This window comes from Gorilla gorilla, chromosome 9 (genome assembly GCF_029281585.2).
Source record: "Gorilla gorilla gorilla isolate KB3781 chromosome 9, NHGRI_mGorGor1-v2.1_pri, whole genome shotgun sequence".
Taxonomy (NCBI): Eukaryota; Metazoa; Chordata; class Mammalia; order Primates; family Hominidae; genus Gorilla; species Gorilla gorilla.
In genome coordinates this window covers 107,848,496-107,869,587 of record NC_073233.2, presented here as the reverse complement: position 1 = coordinate 107,869,587, position 21,092 = coordinate 107,848,496, and the positions used below count along the sequence as shown (strand labels likewise).

At 33.6% G+C, this 21,092-nt stretch overlaps 1 protein-coding gene across 1 annotated transcript in view; it reads right to left on the bottom strand.

Annotated features, from left to right (window-relative positions):
• The window catches only part of CNTN5 (contactin 5), a 1,330,348-nt gene that overhangs the window by 394,151 nt on the left and 915,105 nt on the right, over positions 1-21,092 (bottom strand). The window contains exon 8 of the mRNA XM_019035685.4: positions 1,939-2,142. Within this exon, the coding sequence (XP_018891230.3) occupies positions 1,939-2,142 (204 nt within the window). The remainder of the gene's footprint in view (positions 1-1,938; positions 2,143-21,092) is intronic.

Here is a 21,092-nt window from a genome sequence, read left to right as displayed (position 1 = left end):
ATGTGCTACTCTCCCTTGTGATGGGCAATGTGTAGAAAGAGGTCTCTGGTGTGAAAAGAAGGTGGAAGAGCCTCCTCAACCTCAGCCACTATTCAAATATAAAGTATTATTATACAGATGGATAGTGAAAATGGAATTAATTGTTAGCCAAAAAAGTTATAACTTTCAGATAAGAATGCATTAACTTCTTAAGAAATCAGGGAGAAAGGGGCTCAGAAGTTTTGGAGAAATAGCTTATAGAAAATTAATTCAAAGCTTTTAATTAGATAAACTGTAAGACTGCATTTCTTTATTTTCCATCTATAGACACTCTTACACAATCTTGAAGTTGGCATAATATATACACATTATTCTATGGTGATGTAATACACAATGATGACTTTTAAATCTCTTTCAGTAGCCCAGCTCTCTCTTATGGGTATTAGGAATATGTATCTGATTACCTACTCCCAATTTTCACATGGATTTCCCATGTACCCTGTATCTCATATTCAAAATTGAATTCCTCATTTTTAACTACTTCTCTACTTCTTCAGCTGTGTTCTTTTCTGGTGAGGAGAATCATCGCCTATTCAATGAACTCTGCTAAAGCCTTGAAATATTTGTGTATGCTAGCCTCCACCTACTCCAAAGCCTGTAATTCATTAATTATCAAATGCTGGTAATCCTACCTTCTTAATATCCCAGTTAATGTTTCCTGTCCTCCAGTGCTACCATCACTGCTTTTGTTCAGTCATTTATCACTTCTTGGCTGATTAGTTTTTGTTAGCCCCTGAATTGGTTTCCAAGTCACCATTCTTTTTTCTACTGGTTTCTCCATGCCATTACCTAACTGTGAGGCCTTTAGCAATTTTCATCATTTCTTTAATACTGGCTTTCTTCTCTTTAAAATGAATATTACATTTTTACCCTTTACCTGATTGTGTTGTTACCATTATATATATTTTATATAATACTGTGTATCTCTATCTATATGTATATATAATACATACTTCACACTTTATGAAGTTTCATAGACTGTTGTTTACATAAATACACATATTTAAATGTTTACATATATACATATAAACATATACACACACACACACACGCAAACAACAAAGTCTATATAAACTAAATAGTAAGCAAAAATCTTGTGATATAGCTCTGGTCATACATTCCAGCAGCATATATTCTAAAACCAAGCATATGAAAAAACAGCACTTAAATAGATTATTTTTTAAGTTTCACAATCAACCAGGATTCTTATGCTTCTTAATAAAACCTTCATATATTTTTTTGCTGCATGACAGAGCAAACTACACATCATATATCAATGGTAATATAGTGTTTGACTTCTTTAATGCAATGCTTAACTGTACATGTCTATAAATACAAATGAGGTGTTTAAATTTGAAGATACTTTGGATAGATGGCAATACCTATAATTATAGAATCATCACTTCTGCCTGATTTGCACCTAAAAGTTACAGTTCCAACTGCTCCTATTATTGGAAAAGTAATAATCACAATTATAACTATACCATGAAGTATTAAAACCTGAACATTCAATTTGAAGGCAGCTAAAATAAAAATGTAATGAAAAGTGAATCCATAAAATGCTTGCAATTCATACACATATGCTATATAGAGGCACTGAAGAGCAAAGGAAAGAACTGTGGAGTATTTATTGTGGTTCTTTTTATCAGATTCTTTCTCCCTTTCTGGCATTAGAGTAGCATTACGGTGAATATTTCTCAACCGTGGATCATCAATTTCTTATGTCTAAACTTTTATTCTAAGGCATGCAAAATCCTGGCCTAAAAATGTACTTTCTAAATATGGCAAATGCCTTTTTATTTTATTTGTAAGTTCCAGGTCTTAAAAAAAAAAACACTAATACATCTTTATTTTCCAAATTAGAGTTGGCTGACCATTTTAACGGGCCAAGCAACTTACCATCATTACGCAGAGTGAGTGGCGTTGGAGGACTAAGGACTCTAGCATTCGTCACTGTGTTTTTCACCAGACAAATATAGCTGCCAACATCTGATGTTTGGACTTTAGAAATATAAAGGTTGCCTGTCTCCTGGGAGATGAACCGCCGGCTGTCTTCCGCCACAAAGGAAGGGAACTCATTAAATACCCAGCTATAGATGATCTCTGAAAATACACAAAATTTGGTCAACGAAAGACTTTGATTTTTTCATTAACAGACAAAGCTCAAACAACAAAGCCTTTAGAAAGCATGAGATATATTGCAAGGTCATACATATTTGATCCATGTATCTATAAAATTTAGTATTTTATATTCAAAGGATTATTGTTAATGACTACGGTGAGATCTGAAATATTTCTTACGATGTCTGACCTTGACTCATTTATTTATTCTTTCAATTCCGATGTGTATTGAACATGTTTTAGGTACTCAGAACTATGATAACACTGAAAATAGAAAGGTAAGAGACAATTTTCCATTCTCAAAGATCAATTTAATGAAGAAAATTTACCCAAACCTACGAAACAATGTAGAATAAGAAGATAGAGATATAGACCTTATTGTAAAGAAGGTGTGAGACAGGGACACTTAAGCAATTAAACTTATCAAAGAAAGGCAAACTACATGTCTTCTGTCCAAATGTTCTCTACACACATCCCATTTTGTAACTTAGTTTAACTTCTTAATTAAGTTTAAGTTCATTGGGACTTTCAGAGACAGTATGATGGTTTAAACTGAGCCAGTATTTAACTAACTTTTTGAGGTTCATTTTTAAAATTCATATAATTAGAATATTACGTACTTCATAAGCTTCCACCAAGACAATGTACCTAAGAACTTAATGAATAATATGCATTCATAAAATATGAAAAGTAACATTTCTGTTATCATCCCAGCCTAACTAAACATTATTATGTTAGGAGCTCCTTCTACCTGCACCATTTAAATGTAAGAAAAACAGTAAAGAGGATATAAAACAAGTCTGAAGGAATAATGGATACTTAAATATTTTCAGGTCTGTTTTCCACAGAAAAATTTCAATGACGAGTTGAACATTGATTCTAAGAAAGATTTCACTAATATTTATTATTAAAATAAATGATATAGGCTGCACACGGTGGCTAAAGCCCGTACTCCTGGCACTTTAGGAGACCGAGGCGGGCGGATCATGAGGTCAGGAGATCGAGACTATCCTGGCTAACATGGTGAAACCCCGTCTTTACTAAAAATTAAAAAAAAAAAAAATTAGCCGGGCCTGGTGGTGGGCACCAGTAGTCCTAGCTACTTGGGAGGCTGAGGCAGGAGAATGGCTTGAACTGAGAGGTGGAGCTTGCAGTGAGCCGAGGTCATGCCGCTGCACTCCAGCCTGGGCAAAAGAGCAAGACTCTGTCTCAAAAAAAAAAAAAAAAAAAAAGAGGAAATTATGTATTTAGCAGAAGCCTGAGAATTTTGAAATGTTATATTGCATTAATGCATAATTACAATATACAGATACAAAATCCAAAACTTTCAAATATTTTAACAATTGTTTTATAAAGAAAACTATTTTTTACAGTTACCGTCACCCAGCTGACAGCCTTCAGTACATTTAATATTTTATTAATAATTTATTTAAAATATCCACATGACTTTACTCGAAGGAATGAAGGAACTCCGTAAAGTATAATTGAAATACTTCAACTTGTTCTTATACAGCTCAAGTAGACTCTAAATTAAAGGCTTTCTCACATTTAACAATGTGAATCCCTTTAATTGCTATAATGGAAGTGTTACTTGTCATTCACACATAATTCGTATATTTTTTAATATATATTTATTTTACATATTTTACCAAAATCAAATTTTTTTATTATTTTACTAAAATCTAATATAAAATAAGAGTTTTCTTAGTTTTTGGTTTATATTAAAGTTACAGAGAAAAGAAAGCAACTAACAATTACAGGACATCATTCATTAAATTTAAAAATACTGTTTCTGTTACACGGATGATATTTGTTGAGTTAATGTTTCGTATTTTTAGAATAGGAGAAAAACATTTACACAAAATTGGTATTTTCTCAGATATTACACGTGGGTAAGTATTTGGGGACTCAAAAATGCTTATTTAGTTCTTCAAGTAAATTTTCAGTTTCAGGTAGTGAAGCATTTCATAATTCCAAGAAGTATAAAAAGTAGAAATAGTATGCAATAGAAGAGCTGACAACCTGAGTTTGCAGTGGATTTTCTGCCAGTGCCAAAAATGAAACCTTTGGACTGAGCTAAACATCTTTTAATATTCCTGTTTACTTTCTCCTATAAGGTTTTCAATGATCTATTCACACTTATTTAATATTGCCTTCAAAGTAATCATAAAAAAAATCTATAAATCTATAATTATTTTTAGTATTACATTGTAACCTGAGAACTATAAAATATTTCAGGGAAATAGTACGGTTAGCTCTGGTGCCACAGCCTTTAGCTTCATATACCACTTTCTTCCATACAAACTGCACCTGGCCCTTAAAAATAATTGAATGCATGCTGATCTTATTCAGTGGTAAAAATTTAGTAGTAGTAGCATTCATTTCAGAAGATATTGAGATTAGTTGGTCAACTATGATTTTCCCACTTTTTAAGGTTTTTTTTAATAGTATGGTTATCTAAAGCAACTAAAATGTTTTAGAAGTTCTTGGTCTGATTCTTCAGTGAGTAGTCCCTATTTCAGCAGACAATGACCACTTTGAGATATACTGTGCATCTATGTTATGAAAGTCTTCCTCGAGAATGCTTTTGCATGAACCCTACTTAGGATCAATTTTTTCCCCCATTTTTCTATGTAGTTTACTTTCTTTTTTTTATTATTATCCTTTAAGTTCTGGGATACATGTGCAGAACATGCAGGTTTGTTACACAGGTATACAAAATGGTGCTGGGAAAACTGGCTAGCCAAATGCGGAAAGCTGAACCAGGACCCCTTGCTTACACCTTATGAAAAATTAACTCAAGATGGATTAAAGACTTAAACTTAAGACCTAAAGCCATAAAAACCCTAGAAGAAAATCTAGGCAATATCATCCAGGACATAGGCACGGGAAAAGACTTCGTGACTAAAAACACCAAAAGCAATTGCAACAAAAGGATCAATATTTATGTTAAATTTCAATCGCATATTTTTGATACTATGTGGTAATATGCATTTGGGCCACAAATACATGTGCTGCATAGGCTTTTGGTTTCTTATTGGGGAATTTTTGTCTTCTACTCTGAACCAGCAAGTCATTCCATCTGGAGTCTGACTTGGGCAGACACTGCTATTCAACTTCCATTCTCAGGCAGGTCCAAGGACTTGTCCTTTGCCCTGCCATGATCACTCATCCTCTAGCTTTTAGACTTTAGGGTCTACTTCTGTAACATATAAAAAATGTACCTTGCTTCCAAGATCTCCTCAGGGTTAACACCAGAGAGTATGCTTTGGATTTTAGTTCTTATTTGTTTCTGATACTTCGGGATTTCCTTTTCTTTCTTGTGAGATCAGCTACATATTGGAATTTTCACTGCTTTATTTCAGTCATCATTTCTAAATTTTGGTAGTGAGAACATTTCCAGGTTAGCTGTCTCCTGCCCTAATTGAATGTCCAGATTTTAGGGATTCAAATATTGCAGACTTTCTATGCAATTGCTGCAACTGATTCAGTGTCAATAAACAGAGGATCTTCTCTTTGCTCCCCTAAAAAGATGATTACTTAAGTGGTGCATTTCCACATCTACAGAGTATATAAAAACAGGAGTACACATGTGGACAATGATGCTCATTTCTCTTAACTGCAGTGCCATTAACAAAAAAAAAAAGTGTGAGAATGGGGAATGAAACTGCATACTGGACTCTGAAGTCTTTGAAAACAATTTCAATGAGTAATCACAGTGATTCAACATTCTTTAATATAACTACATGTTGGGAAATAACCATTCTTTCTAATAATGTGTGTACACATCAGAGGCTTTGGGTCAAAGAATTTGGAGAGAACACAATGGATATAGCATCTGAGTTGTTGAATGACTCAATTAATAACGCAGCTGTCCCAGGGAGCCTATTTTCTTTATCCCTGTAAGTACAGAAAGAAAAACTTAAAAATCAGAAGCTTCTCTATTTTTATAAAATGCTCAACTTTATGGTAAGATTCTCAGTTAACAGACCTTATTTACCAAAATCCCTATTTTTTTGTTATTTCTGTAATATGAGATTTAATGTTTCATTTGCCAAAAATCATATTTATAATTTGTTCTTTATCACGAAAATATAACTTTTGTCCAGGCACAGCAGCCCATGCCTGTAATCCCCGCACTTTGGGAGGCTGAGGTGAGAGGATAGCTTGAGGCCAGGAGTTCAAAGTTGCCATAAGCTGTGACTGTGCCACTGTGCTCCAGCCTGGATGATAGAGTTAGACCCCAAATCAAAAAAAAATAAAAAATAAATAACTTTTAGTTTGTTTTTTAAATAGTTCAAGTTTTGCATTTATTTATTTTCTGTATGCTTGTATTAATTTTTACTGATGCTGCTTAGTAGAGTATATGTCAGGAGCATTTTAATATTTACAAATTGTCTTTTAATCACATTTATTTTCATAATTCCATCATCCATTATGACTCATCTCCTCTCTTTCATGATGACTTAATTGAAGTGAAGACACTTAAATAGGATAACTTAGTAAGTTCCTGGAGAAAAATAGGGTTTTAAAAATTTTCACTACAATTATTTTCTTTTTTGAAAGTTTGTACCGAATCCTACCACTTTGGATCTCTGAATTAATGACATTATGATAGAAATTGTAGAGAATTGTCCACTTAATTATTCATTACTACTGAGCATGAGGGACAACCTGAAATTGGTGGGAAATATATTTTACAATGCTGATGTGTACCTTGATTGAAACAGAAAAAGTCACTATTAGCCATGTCAAATACTCTCAGAAGAGCAGAGACTGAATCTACCTTCTTCACCATTATATCTTTAAAGCTCAACAAGATACTTGGTGTGTAGTTGCTCCATAAATATTTGGTGAATAAATGTATATTTGAGATAGAAATGTATCTATAATCTATTTATACAAACCTCCCTAAATTTTAAGAACAAGAGTGGATTTATTTTCACATATTAAACTTCATTACAAATTTTCTAAGATCAAAATTGGCTTGTTCTGGCTTTGCGAATATGAGTCAGAGAGGATTGCTTGATGTTGGGCTAAATAGAGACACTGAGTCTCTATTTATTATAGTAATATAGACAGTTTTAGCAATCTGGAATGTACTGTGAATGAGCAAAAGAGAAAAGGATCATTTTTACAAAGGTACTATGAAATAATTTCATGATTTATTCTACTAGGTAAGTTAGATGAAATATTAGAGATAAGGGATATTAAATTTCAGGTCGTCCAATCCCTATCAGAGGTTAATAGCCTCATGGATGACCAATTATTTGCCTCTGCTTGAGCATGCTTATTAATATTTTGTTGAGGAAGCTGATTGGCAGCTCAAGTTATTTAATGGATCATACAGAAAAATCATTTTGGCTCCTAGATTTGGGGTGGGAGCTGAGATCAAGGCAACTGGGATATCAACAAGTAGTAGTGAAATATGCAAAGCACAGTTGAGGATATTATGAAAATATCAGATAGAGCTGGGAAAAAATTAGCATAAGAGTTTACCATGAGTCACATACTTTTCATGTTTTTTTTTTACCTAGTTCTTCCCTTGGTCTGTGCGCCCCACTTTCCCTATTACACACAAACACATTAGAAGTTAGCATTGTAAGACCATGGACTTCAAAATCACAGAGACCAGGCATTCAAAGATGGCTGCATGACCTACTAACTACATGACCTTTAGGAAAGCTATTTGATTTTGCTCAAGCATTAATCTTCTCATCTGTAAACTAAAACTGACGGAAGAAAGGGAAGGTTAAATGAAATATTTCATGTAAAATTAGTTCTACAGAAATATAGTTATTATTATTTTAATCATCTTCAACATCAAAGGTCTGAGGCTCAAACAGGTGAAAGAACCAGCAGAAAATTACAGCTGATCAGAGTCAGAGGGAAAATTAAAATTTCTCTTCTCACTCTAAGCCTATATTTTATCATTATATTAATCTTCTTTCATTATTGTAATTTAATTTTCCTAAACTTTAGTTTCACTATCCATAAAATGGGACAATAATGTCTACGTGGTAGTAATGCTGAGAATTACACAAGCCACTTAAATGAGTGTTCAACATGAAGAAACTGCTCAATAATGGGAGCTATTGGCTCAGGATAAACTATCTAGCATAAAGCACAGTTTTGTAGAATATAAATTCATCTTGTACCTCGTACAATTGGATTTAATTTCCAAGTGTCAAAAGTTTCATCTATAAAAACACAACCAGAGACAAAGATCCTGAAAGTTACAATAGAATAAAGCTGTCTGACTCTTGGTTAGTACCAAGAGAAAGAATCAAGATTTTTTATTTTATTTTTTTTTACTTGAGACGGAGTCTCGCTCTGTCACCCAGGCTGGAGTGCAGTAGCACAATCTTGGCTCATTGCAAGCTCCGCCTACCAGGTTCACGCCATTCTCCTGCCTCAGCCTCCTGAGTAGCTGGGACTACAGGCGCCCACCACCACACCTGGCTAATTTTTTTTTGTATTTTTAGTAGAGATGGGGTTTCACTGTGTTAGCCAGGATGGTCTCGATCTCCTGACCTCGTGATCCACCCGCCTTGGCCTTCCAAAATGCTGGGATTACAAGCGTGAGCCACTGTGCCCAGCCTCAGAATCAAGATATTTTTAAAGATGTTGTGAAGAATGCAAAACAGAATACTTGTCATATGTTTGAAAAATGAAATTACTTTAAAACAAAGTAGGCTGTATTATTACATTAAATTTTAGTTATCTTGGTTGAACAAAACAAAGTAATAATTTTCTCTTTTTTATGCTTTGGAGACAAGTATTTTCATTATGTTTGTTACCTAAAGTCAAAAGAAGCAGAGTTCTTCATAATTATGTCACCAAGACAGGAAAATATTTTATGCACATGTAATTCAAAACACCTTTAGAAAAACATAAGATAAATAAAATAATATGTATAATAAGAACAGTACTAAACTGGCATCATCTCATGATCCACAACTTAAGCAGGTCTGAGCTAGTGAATTCCAAGTTCTAGAGTTCAAGTGATTATTCCAACTGGGTGACAGCAACTATTTTTATTTTCTCCGTGGAATACTTCACAGTGTGGAGGACATTTTTATCCCAGGAACCCTGTGTCTAGATATAAAGGTCGTTGCTAACCCTTTTCAAAAGGCAGCCTAAATTTCTTGCTTTGCTAAGGGGTTTTTAACTTACGTTGTATTGAATTGTAAGCTCTTAGCAGGTCTAGGGCCAGTGTTTACTCAACAGTGTGCAAGAGTCAGTGGCACGATCTCAACCTAGGTTCCAAACTTTGCATTAAAAAGTATTCACTCCAGGCTTCCCATAATTCACTCATAAAGCCCCCAAATCCCTGCCTTAATCAACAACAGTCTATTTGTGCCCCAGAATCTTGCCAGGGACTATGACCTTAATGTGCTTATCAAATTTGTGAAAATGTTAGCTTAAAAAAAGATATATATGGAGAACTACTGAAAGGCTGTGGAGTCGTTCCATGGACTCCGTTCAACTTTGGACATGACAAAGGTAATCTCAGCATTTATCCTTCATTAAATCAAGACACCAGAGGGCACAACGACAACAACAAGAGTAAATACTTATTGTCTTACATTGGGTTTATAGAAATAGAGTCAGTGAAGAGGACTCTCAGATATGATTTGACAACATTTTTCCAGGAGGAAAAACTAAGAGAAGCAAGGTAAGATGAGGGAGAAAAAAATAAAGCTAACCAGGGATGTGGTCCCTGTTGGAGATTAGCTTAAGACTGATCCCACTTGGGGTTCTCAAACACAACTTTCACTGCAACACTGGTAAGTGAGGCAAAAGAAGGCAAAGAGTATCAGCAAAGGCTATTTGCACCCTCTCCCCTGTATTGGTAAGTTATTAGCTGCTGGCTGGGGCAGGTGGAATGCAATGAGGGCAGGAAGCACGATTTTCCAGGTGTGGCAAATTTTCTGGAGAAGAGGAAGCAGCCAATCTTCATAGCAGCTGCTGGATGTGCGCACGCATCGGGTGAAGAACGTCTGGATGGAGCACCAATACAATCTAGTAAATGTGTACCACACTTAGAATGTGCCAGGCAGTGTGCTCTATGTATATTAATTCATTTAATTCTCATAGGAATAGGTAACCTTATTTTACAAATGGGAAAACTAAGACATAGAGTTGCCAATAACTTAAGAATCATTACAAAGCATCGATCTTTATTTGAAAAGAGAAAAGGAAACCTGGTGAATAGTGGTTTCAAATGTTTACTAGATTGAGTTTTATATGCATGGGATGTAATTTTGCAAATAAAAGTTAGATGTTTGAAATAGTGACTAATTAGAGCAGTGTCTAGATTTCACTCACCAGACCAGAACAAAAGCAGGCTGGTGATTATTTCTATTAACCATTAAGTCACACTGTAATTAAACCATGGTCACAATGCCATGCAAGTCTTAACCATATCAAACAGTAAGGATGTGGCCTGCTGGGTAGAGACCTACTATAAAATACCAGCACGGTGTACCTGAAATACAGATGTTCATAAATGTAAAAGCTTCATTATTGCACAGTTACAAACAAGGATACTATTCCTCATCTCCACTTACATTAAGATTTACAGAGTTGTCCAAATATTTTACCATGAAAAGTCGCACAGATAATAATTTTTAAATTAGCCTGTATTTTCCGAAATCAATGGCAGTCCACAAGATGGCAGTGCTTGATGCGTAGAAAGGTTTAATTTTGGACAGTATTCCAAATGAAGGAAAATTAAGACCTTGGTTAGCAAAATAAAGTTTTCTTATATTCCTGTGTTTTACTTAGAAAAATATTACCTTTTATCCAAAGGATAATTGTCATTTATACATAAAAAGAATAATTAAATTTTAACTTAGCTCTATGAATTAAAAGCAAAAGAAAATTCATAAGGCAGGTATTTAAAACACTCAACATTTTTTCACTATGAATTTTTAAAAATGCTTAACTTCTTTTAATTTCATGTTATGCAAATTTTATGGTGAAAATTTGAAGATTTATTGCAGTCTAAATATTAACAGAAACAAATAAGTGTTTTATAAATTATCCCCCTTATAGGTAGGTGAGTCACAGAGGACAAAACCCTCTAGAGTTGTGAACTGCCTAAATTTTCTATGTTAAATATGGAACTTGAGTTGCTTTTGGGTTTCATTTATCACATAGGTGCAGCAGAGAATCTTCAGGTAAGATAAATTATTATAACGAGATTGTCTGCCCCTCAACTTATTCTTACATTCAATGTAATTTTTCAAAAATATTTTTTGTGCTTTTATGGCTTAACTAATGCTCATTAATCCTTCATGCAAATCTTTAATTAAGGTAATTTATTTGTCACATTGCCATGCACCATGTAGAAACAGTGGATACTGTCTATTTATCAACAGGCACTGAAATGGTTTATTTTCTGCATCAAGAATTTGTCCCTATTGCTCACCTGTTTCAAAAAAAAAAAACTAATCATAAAACACATATTTATCTCTGTTGATATGTAATCACTGTAATAAATCTTAAATTACTATTAATTCATATGCACGTAACATGAAAGTTTTGGCTGGGGTTTTTTTAGTTGAGTTCTTTTTCAAAAGTAGAAAAATTGGTACAAGTTATGCTAGTAATATAAATAGTACAAAAACTATTAAGAATGCATTTTCTTTCTTATTCTACAAGGGGTTTCTCTGTAAAATCACATAGTTTTTAATTTTTATAATCATGTTTATATTTTTTCTAATTTTGTTTATATCATAATCACATTTATAATGTTTATATCATATTTATGATGAAAAACATACTCATTTTCATAATCATGTAGAATCATGCTTATATATTAATTTTTATAATTACGTTTATATCTACATTAATTTCATAATCTTGAAATTGATGTAGTTAATTTCATCAAATTATCATCAAAATATATTTGCAAAGTAGACATCATCATATCTTACTAGACAATTTTTTTTGCAAATGTATTTTGATATTTGCATAGCTGTAAAATAATAAGGTCTAGTACTAAATAATAGGGGATTTAAACAATTAAAGAACACATAAAAAAGAAAGTATATCTTGGAAAAAATTGTCATATTTAAAGTAATTGAGTGGCCATTGTTTTGAACCTAACATTCATGTTCTATCAGAGATATATGTAATATACATACTATGGATACACGGATGAAAGGTTTTCACGGAATAATAAATTGTTGATTCTCCCTAAGTTATTTTTCCCCTTTCTCTTACTTTTTTGCCCAGTAGTTTTCTAGGCTTTGGTGTTCTAATCTGGCTTTCCCTTGGTCAGTTCCCATACTGTCAGTCTTTATCAGTTTTTCTAATTTCAAGATACAGCAGAGATTGACTTTTTAAAATCTAAACGTGTTCAGACTTCTTTGTTGAGTATCGATCACTCAGATGTGTTTTGTGTATTCTCCACAAGTGTGGGCTCTGTAATATATTTTTCCCACTAAGCCTCTGTTCCTAGTTTGTAGGTTAATTAATAATTCTGGTGATTGACTGGGTGATATTTTTACAAATCTCAAGACTAGAAACTATTATAGCTTAAATAAAAATACTATAATTTTCTTGGAACCCAGGAGAGTTACACAATATTGTAGTTGTGGAAATAGGAGAACTGTATATCTGTAGGGATTACTGAAAATTTCAAGAATACAAACCAGTTGTTAGGTGAATACATTTATTCACAAAACACTGATTTAGGAGATGACTGTTAAAGATGAGATCGAGAGATTCTGATTGGTGGGGATCACCCAAAGAAATTGTGACTGGACACAAACTGTTAAACTGGAAATCAAGAAAAATCTAGACACTTTATGTCAAACAATGAACAGGATAAGAAAATATATTTTTTTTCATGCTTGTACTTATGCCTTCTTTGTAGTGAAAAAATAAAAAGCTTAAACACTGGTGTTAGTAACACAATTTGTATCATAGTAGAGTGACACGAAATGTGTATTAAGTGCCTAGATTCGTATTCCAGCTGAGACCTCTGGGGAAGAACTGAGACACACGGGGCTCAACTCAATGAGCGTGTAAGGTAACGTGGCACCATGGAAAAAGATGCCTTTATACCAATGCAAAAACATGCTTGAATATTTGCACCATCACCTAGCAGCTGTGCAGTCTTGAGCTTGTTTATATGGCTTCTTCAGTTCTGTTTCTTCATCTATGAAATGATAATAACACCAAGCGGGTAGGATTTTGTGGGAAATTTCAGAAAAAAAGTGTTAACATCATTATTTCAGGTATATAGTAAGTGTTCAAAATGTCATTATTATTGAAAATTCTAGCCTATACACACACACACACACACACACACACACACACACACACAGAGGTTTTATTTTTTGCTATGTTTACCTTCTACGCAGAATCATCCTAGCAGTCATTCTAAAAAAACTTCATAAAACATAGCCTCTTACCTAAAACTACATATATACATAAAAGAGGCATTTGACTTTGCAGGACAATCATACACCCATATTCTATTCTTGTTCCAATTTACCATGCAAAAATTATCTATTACGCAGAACTAAAATATCTGTAAATTTTATAGTATATGTTGCTCTGCAGTATTCCAATCTCATATCAAATTGCAGTTTAGGAGTAGTTTTACTCTTTATACAGGTCACATGCCTACTAACAGACCTTAAATAGCTCTCTGATATGGAACTCTGTCATGGAATTTAAAATCTATGAGAGTCTGGTTTGCTGTCATACCTGTACCCATCTCTTTCTTAACCATCCGATACTGTCACCCACTCTTCACTATCATCAATGCTTCATTTTACATTGGGCGATTCTCAAATCCATGTGTCTTTCATCATGTTATTTCCCTAGACTAGAATGCACTCCCACCTTCCTCTGCCCAGTTGCATGCTTGGACACAATCCAAGTACAAGTACTACTGCCTCAAAGAAGGTTTTAAGAGTCACATTATTTCCATTTATTTATGTCCTCTCTTATTCCCTTGAGCAGTAGTTTGTAGTTCTTGAAGAGGTCCCTTCACGTCCCTTGTAAGTTGTATTCCTAGGTATGTATTCTCTTTGTAGCGGTTGTGAATGGGAGTTCACTCATGATTTGGCTCTCTGCTTGTCTATTATTGGTGTATAAGAATGCTTGCGATTTTTGCACATTGATTTTGTATCCTGAGACTTAGCTGAAGTTGTTTATCAGCTTAAGGAGTTTTTGGGCTGAGACAATGAGGTTTTCTAAATATATAATCATGTCATCTGCAAATAGAGACAATTTGACTTTCTCTCTTCCTATTTGAATACTCTTTATTTCTTTCTCTTGCCTGATTGCCCTGGCCAGAACTTCCAATACTACATTGAATAGAAGTGGTGAAAGAGGGCATCTTTGTCCTGTGCTGGTTTTCAAGGAGAATGCTTCCAGCTTTTGCCCATTCGGTATGATATTGGCTATAGGTCTGTCATAAATAGCTTTTATTATTTTGAGATACGTTCTTAACTATCTCCTTCAGTTCTGCTCTGATCTTAGTTATTTCTTGTCTCCTGCTAGCTTTTGAATTTGTTTGCTCTTGCTTCTCTAGTTCTTTTAATCGTGATGTTAGAGTGTTGATTTTAGATCTTTCCTGCTTTCTCATATGGGCATTTAGTGCTATAAATTTCCCTCTTAATACTGCTTTAGCTGTGTCCCAGAGATGAATATTATGAAAATGACCATACTGCCTGAAGTAATTCATAGACTGAATACTTTTCCCATCAAGCTATCGTTGACTTTCTTCAAAGAGCTAGAAAAAAAAACTACTTTAAATTTTATATGGAACCAAAGAAGAGCCCCTATAGCCAAGACAATCCTAAGCAAAAACAACAAAGCTGGAGGCATAATGCTACCTGACTTCAAACTATGCTACAAGGCTACAGTAACCAAAACAGTATGGTACTGGTACCAAAACAGATATATAGACCAATGGAACAGAACAGAGGCCTCAGAAATAACACCACACATGTACAACCAGCTGATTTTTGACAAACTTGACAATAACAAGCAACGGGGAAAGGATTCCCTGTTTAATAGATGATGGTGGGAAAACTGGCTAGCGATATGCAGAAAACAGAAACTGGACCCCTTCCTTACACCTTGTACATAAATTAACTCAAGATGGATTAAAGACTTAAACATAAAACCTTAAACCATAAAAACCCTAGAAGAAAACCTAGGCAATACCATTCAGGACATAGGCATGGGCAAAGACTTCATGACTAAAACACCAAAAGCAATGGCAACAAAAGCGAACACTGACAAATGGGATCTAATTAAACTAAAGAGCTGCTACACAGCAAAAGAAACTATCATCACAGTGAACAAGCAACATATAGAACGGGAGAAAATTTTTGCGATCTATCCATCTTGCAAAGGTCTAATATCCAGAATCTACAAGGAACTTAAACAAATTGACAGGAAAAAAAACAACCCCATCAAAAAGTGGGCAAGGGATATGAACAAACCCTTCTCAGAAGAAGACATTTATGTGGCCAATAAACATGAAAAAAAGCCTATCATCACTGGTTATTAGACAAGGGCAAATCAAAACCACAATGAGACACCATCTCATGCCACTTAGAATGGCGATCATTAAAAAGTCAGGAAACAACAGATGCTGACAAAGATGTGGAGAAACAGAAACGCTTTTAACCTATTGGAGGGAATGTAAATTAGTTCAACCATTGTGGAAGACAGTGTGATGATTCCTCAAGCATCTAGAACCAGATATTCAATTTGACCCAGCAATCCCATTACTGGATTTATAAATCATTCTACTATAAAGACACATGCACATGTATGTTTATTGGAGCACTGTTTACAATAGCAAAGACTTGGAACCAACCCAAATACTTATCAATGATAGACTGGATAAAGAAAATGTGGTACATATACACCATATATTCCATATGTGGTACATATGGAATACTATGCAGCCATAAAAAAGAATGAGTTCATGTCCTCTGTAGGGACATGGATGAAGCTGGAATTCATCATTCTCAGCATTCTAACACAGGAACAGAAAACCAAAAACCACATGTTCTCACTCCTAAGTGGGACTTGAACAATGAGAACACATGGACATAGGGAGGGGGACATCATACACCAGGGCCTGTTGGGGTTATGGAGGAGAAGGGAAGGGACAGCATTAGGACAAATATCTAATGCATGTGGGGCTTAAAACTTAGATTACGGGTTATAGGTGCAGCAAACCACCATGGCACATTACCTATGTAACAAACCTGCACATTCTGCACATGTATCCCAGAACTTAAAGATTAAAAAAGTCACATTAATTTACAATTCACCCTTCTTTTCTGAAATTTTGTAGATATATCATTAACTCGTGCACTGATTTGCTTACAACAGTGCCAATTTAAACCAGTTTTCCCAGAAAGAATATTAATATTCCCCCTTTTCACTCTCAAAAAATGATCCAGTTTGGATATTATTTATATATATTATATGGTCTCCCTATGCCCTTTCCATCATCCACACAACACATTCCTCTTGTAGTGGTCCTATGTTCTCCCATAGTTCTCTGGATGCATCATCTTCCCTACCAGATCACATATTCATCTAGAGCAGGAGCTCCGTCATACACTTACTGTGCAAATGTGGCATACAGCTGAAAAATCAACTTATTTAAATTAATTTAATTTTAGAAATTTTGAAAAGAGTGTTATGTTACCAGTAAAGATAGTTGGAGCTATCTTGAGTTGCCCCAAATTGTTAATGGGTATTATTACTCTAATTGTCAAAAACAGTTTCCAACTCACTGGAGTATCCAGGAAGTAGTTTATGAATCCCTTTCTGATGATGAATGCAGTGTTTGGTTATTTTAAGTTTAGTGAAATCAGGTGTTTTCTTTTCATCCTATTTCAACCCTTGGTAATAGACTAAATTTATAAGTTCTATTTATAAACTCTATTAGGACTGACATGATTTTGCCTGACTCTTTTTAACTACAACACTGTCTTTTATTTCTTCAATCCACCCTAGCCACACTGGCCCTGCTGTTAGTTTCCAACTTAGGACACGTGCAATAATTTTTACCTTAACCTCAAACACGCATTCCCCAGTTACCTGCATGGCTCATTACTTAACTTCTTTTAGGTCTCTGCTCAAATGACTCCCTGTGGGAGGTCTTTATGGATTTGCTGACCTTAACCAGAACTATCAATAATCAATCTAATCAATCTCTATCTCTCTCTCTTTCTCTTTCTGTGTGTGTGTGTGTGTGTCTTATGTATTTACCTCTATTACTGATCTCTTGCATGGCAGTAAGTGTTTTCTTAGGGAAGAAATCTTGACTACGTTTTATCTGCTTTGTCCATTACCATACCTCCTCAGTAGTGTAAAAAGTGGCTGGTACACAATAAATAATTTTTGAATGAATAAAAAATAAAATAAATGCAGACAGTAAAATGTTTCCCTACCATGTGCCATAAAATAATTATTTTAAAAACTATTATATTGGGTAAACTTTACCTCTTTATAAGATGATAAATAAAATAATTAAAATGATTTGTCTGGAAGTTTTTCTAGAAACCCTGGGAATGCATGTATCCTAATATATAGGTAGATATGTTGAGATAAGGACATGAGACTTGAACCAATTCCAGTATTCTAGCTAAATTGTATAGGTCCCATTAGATTGACATAAAGTAAATAAAATTTATAGAGGCAAGAATATGATTATTAATTGCTTTCACAAATGTTGGAAGTGGGAGAGAAAATTAATGAAACATATAAAATTTTTAAATGAACTGGAAGACCTGTAAGCACATTTCTAAGTCCCAATGTTTTTCCCTTCCTTTTTCAAGCTGATTCAGTTTAGGGTGAATATTTCTTAATACAAAACATGTCATCCTTGTTTTTTCATTAATTATTTTGCTATCAAGACTACCATTTTGAGATTTTGCTTCCTTGTACAGTTTTGCATTACTTTTAACTTAGCCTGAGTCTTTCCTTTAATCACAAGGAAATTCCATCAAAATGTATTCTTTAATCTATCTGGGGAAAAATACCATATTTTCCAGTGGTAGATCTTTGTGGTAGAATGGTAAGCACACATCATTGATTTTATGAACTCTCTAATGAAGTTCTCAGCTAAGACTGCCACAATTTTAAAACACAACATAACTGTATTTTAAAGTGTACAAGAACTGTCTCATACACCAATATTTTCATCAATAATTTTATCAAGGAAGAGATGAAAAATGCATATGTAGAAGGTGACTAAGGGGATACTAATAATGTTGATGTCGTTGTAATACTATACCTAAATAAACACTTTAAGATTAAATGATGTAGGAGTATCTTTATGAGAACACTAGGTACTAGCTTTTATGTGGCCATTTAAATGTTAATAATAACTTTGAAATACTATACTCCTCTTGGAAAGGCTCATGGTCTATGCCTTTTTTCCAGTTTTACTTTAGTTCATTAGTTTATTGTCCCTTTATTTCAAAGAGTCAGCAATCTCTACTAATACTAATATTTGGAGGATCTAAAAGCTAAAGAGCACAAATTACATAAATTTAATGTTGATGTAAAATATCATCTTAATGGATAACCTCCATATGATCTAGATCAAGTTTTCTCAATCTCAGCACCCTTGACATTGGGGGCTGATAATTCTTTGTCATGAGAGACTGTCCTCTGCATTGCAGATGTGTATTAGCGTCACTGACCTTCACCCACTAGATGCTGATAGCATCCTGCTGCTCCTCCCCCTGCTCCAACTAAAGCAATTAAAAATGTCTCTAGACATTTCCAAATGTATCCTGATGTTAAAATCATCCCTGGTTGAGAACTAACCCAGAAGTGAAATATTCTGGTTGGGTTATTTGGTGATTATTTCATTTTAAAAATAGATAGATCAACAGATAAAAGCTAACTGCTTTGAATTTTCATTTTATTTTTAAGAGCAGGACAGAATACCTCCTTCATGATTTTACTTCCATAACACAAACATATAGAGCAGGTTCTCAGTACAGTTTCCTAAACTGAATTCAAATTAGGACTCAATCATATTCACAGCACAGAATGATAAGGGACTTATTTACCTTTGATCTAATGGGTCAGAATATAGCTTAATATTTTGGTAATGATTCAGATCATATTTTGGTAGTGATTTGGGCTCTATTTTTTTCTATTAAATATCGAAATAATTAAACAAAAAATTTGGTTGACTATTGATACAGTGGCACATGGACACTATTAGATTGTCATTTTTCCTTCTTTTTATAAAATCTTACACATTGTAGAAAAAAGTTTGCATTAAAAGAGTTTTTCAGTTGTTTGATTCTGCATAAATAATTTACCTTGTAGAGATACAGACTTGCAAATAACGTGAAGAATTCTGAATCAATGCATTAAACTGACTTCTTTTTACTAGATCATTTTGAGGTTAATTTTATTTTTTCACGTTTTTAAAATAACAAAATATGTATTTCTAGAACTTATTTGTGCTAAAAAATGAAGCTGATAAAAATTCCTTCAAGATAACGGGAAAAATGCAAATTTATAGTAAACCTAATAAAGGAGGAAGAAGCAATTTGCACGAGTATTTAAGGTTCTTGTGATCTGAACTAAATAGAAAAGAAAGAAATCAATTTCTTACATTGTTAGAGAAATGTTCAGATTATTAAATCACCATTTTAAGGTATTTTGTTGACTTATGAGTTCATCTTTTTAAATTTATTTTAGAATACAGAAATTGGAAACACCGGAGGGTTGATAAATCAGCTCAATAAAAGGTAGTCAGTCTACTGTGGGCAAACCTATACAAGTTTCAGTGTTTACAAAGAGTAATAAATTGTAAGACCTCATAATTTAGAATGAGTCAAATCATACAAATACTAATTCAGATGTAAGGCAATTAGATTTTCTAAAGCAAATTTCCAGTTTAAAATTTTTCAAATCCTTCCTTTACCATTTATTATTTCTATCACCTAGACTATTTACTAAATGTTCCTCAGTTTTTGTTGCCCTATTTGAGAAGTAGAGATATATTTTTCTTATTATTTTGTAACTATTACATAGAAATGATTTAAGTAAAGTATGTAGATTGTGGCTTGGTGTCTAGCAAGCAAGCATTTACTAAATTGATTATGTTATTAGTTTAGAATATCTTTTAGATAAAGAAGATTTTTGAGACAGAACAATTCTATATATCAGGACAAAAATTTCAAGGTTATTCTAATTCAACTGGTATTGAATTAATACTCTATTTTCTCCCATTTACCTTGGCTTAAAATAATTCAGAACTATTACTGGCTTCTTGTACTTCCCATTATGTGCCATGATTCCCTGGGTAGATAGATCTAAGAGCTGATTGCCCCAAGGATAAAACTGTCTCTCAAATATTACATAGTAACTGTTTTAGTACCTATGTATATAATAAAAACTTACTATGTGTCAGACATTTTGCTAAGCAGTCTCTATTATTTGCAATAATATTATTGTTTATCTTCATTTTATTCTATTGAAACTAAAGATCGATAAAATTATGTATTTTGTTTCCTGTACAAGACATGGGTATGGTTTATAACTAGAATCCTAGGATGTAATTAAAATAGTGAAGACTTTCCCAAGCATAGGGAGTCACTTGTCCTATGAACCTACAGATTTGGAAGCTATAAGTATCACAGATCTCACCCTTTCCTCCATCAAATCTTTTAAAAATAAAATTCCTTTTGATTTATTTTGTTAGATCCATTCTTAGAATAGAGAATATATATTTTAAAAGCTTTAGAGCCTATTCGCATGATACAAACACTACTTCCAAAACAGAAAGCAGGATATGTATTTAACAAGAGGTTTTTGGAATGTTTTGTTTTCTTTTGTTAAACACAGTAAAAAGGTATAAAATGCAAAGTTGTATCTTCTATGCACAACAGGCTAAACTTCTA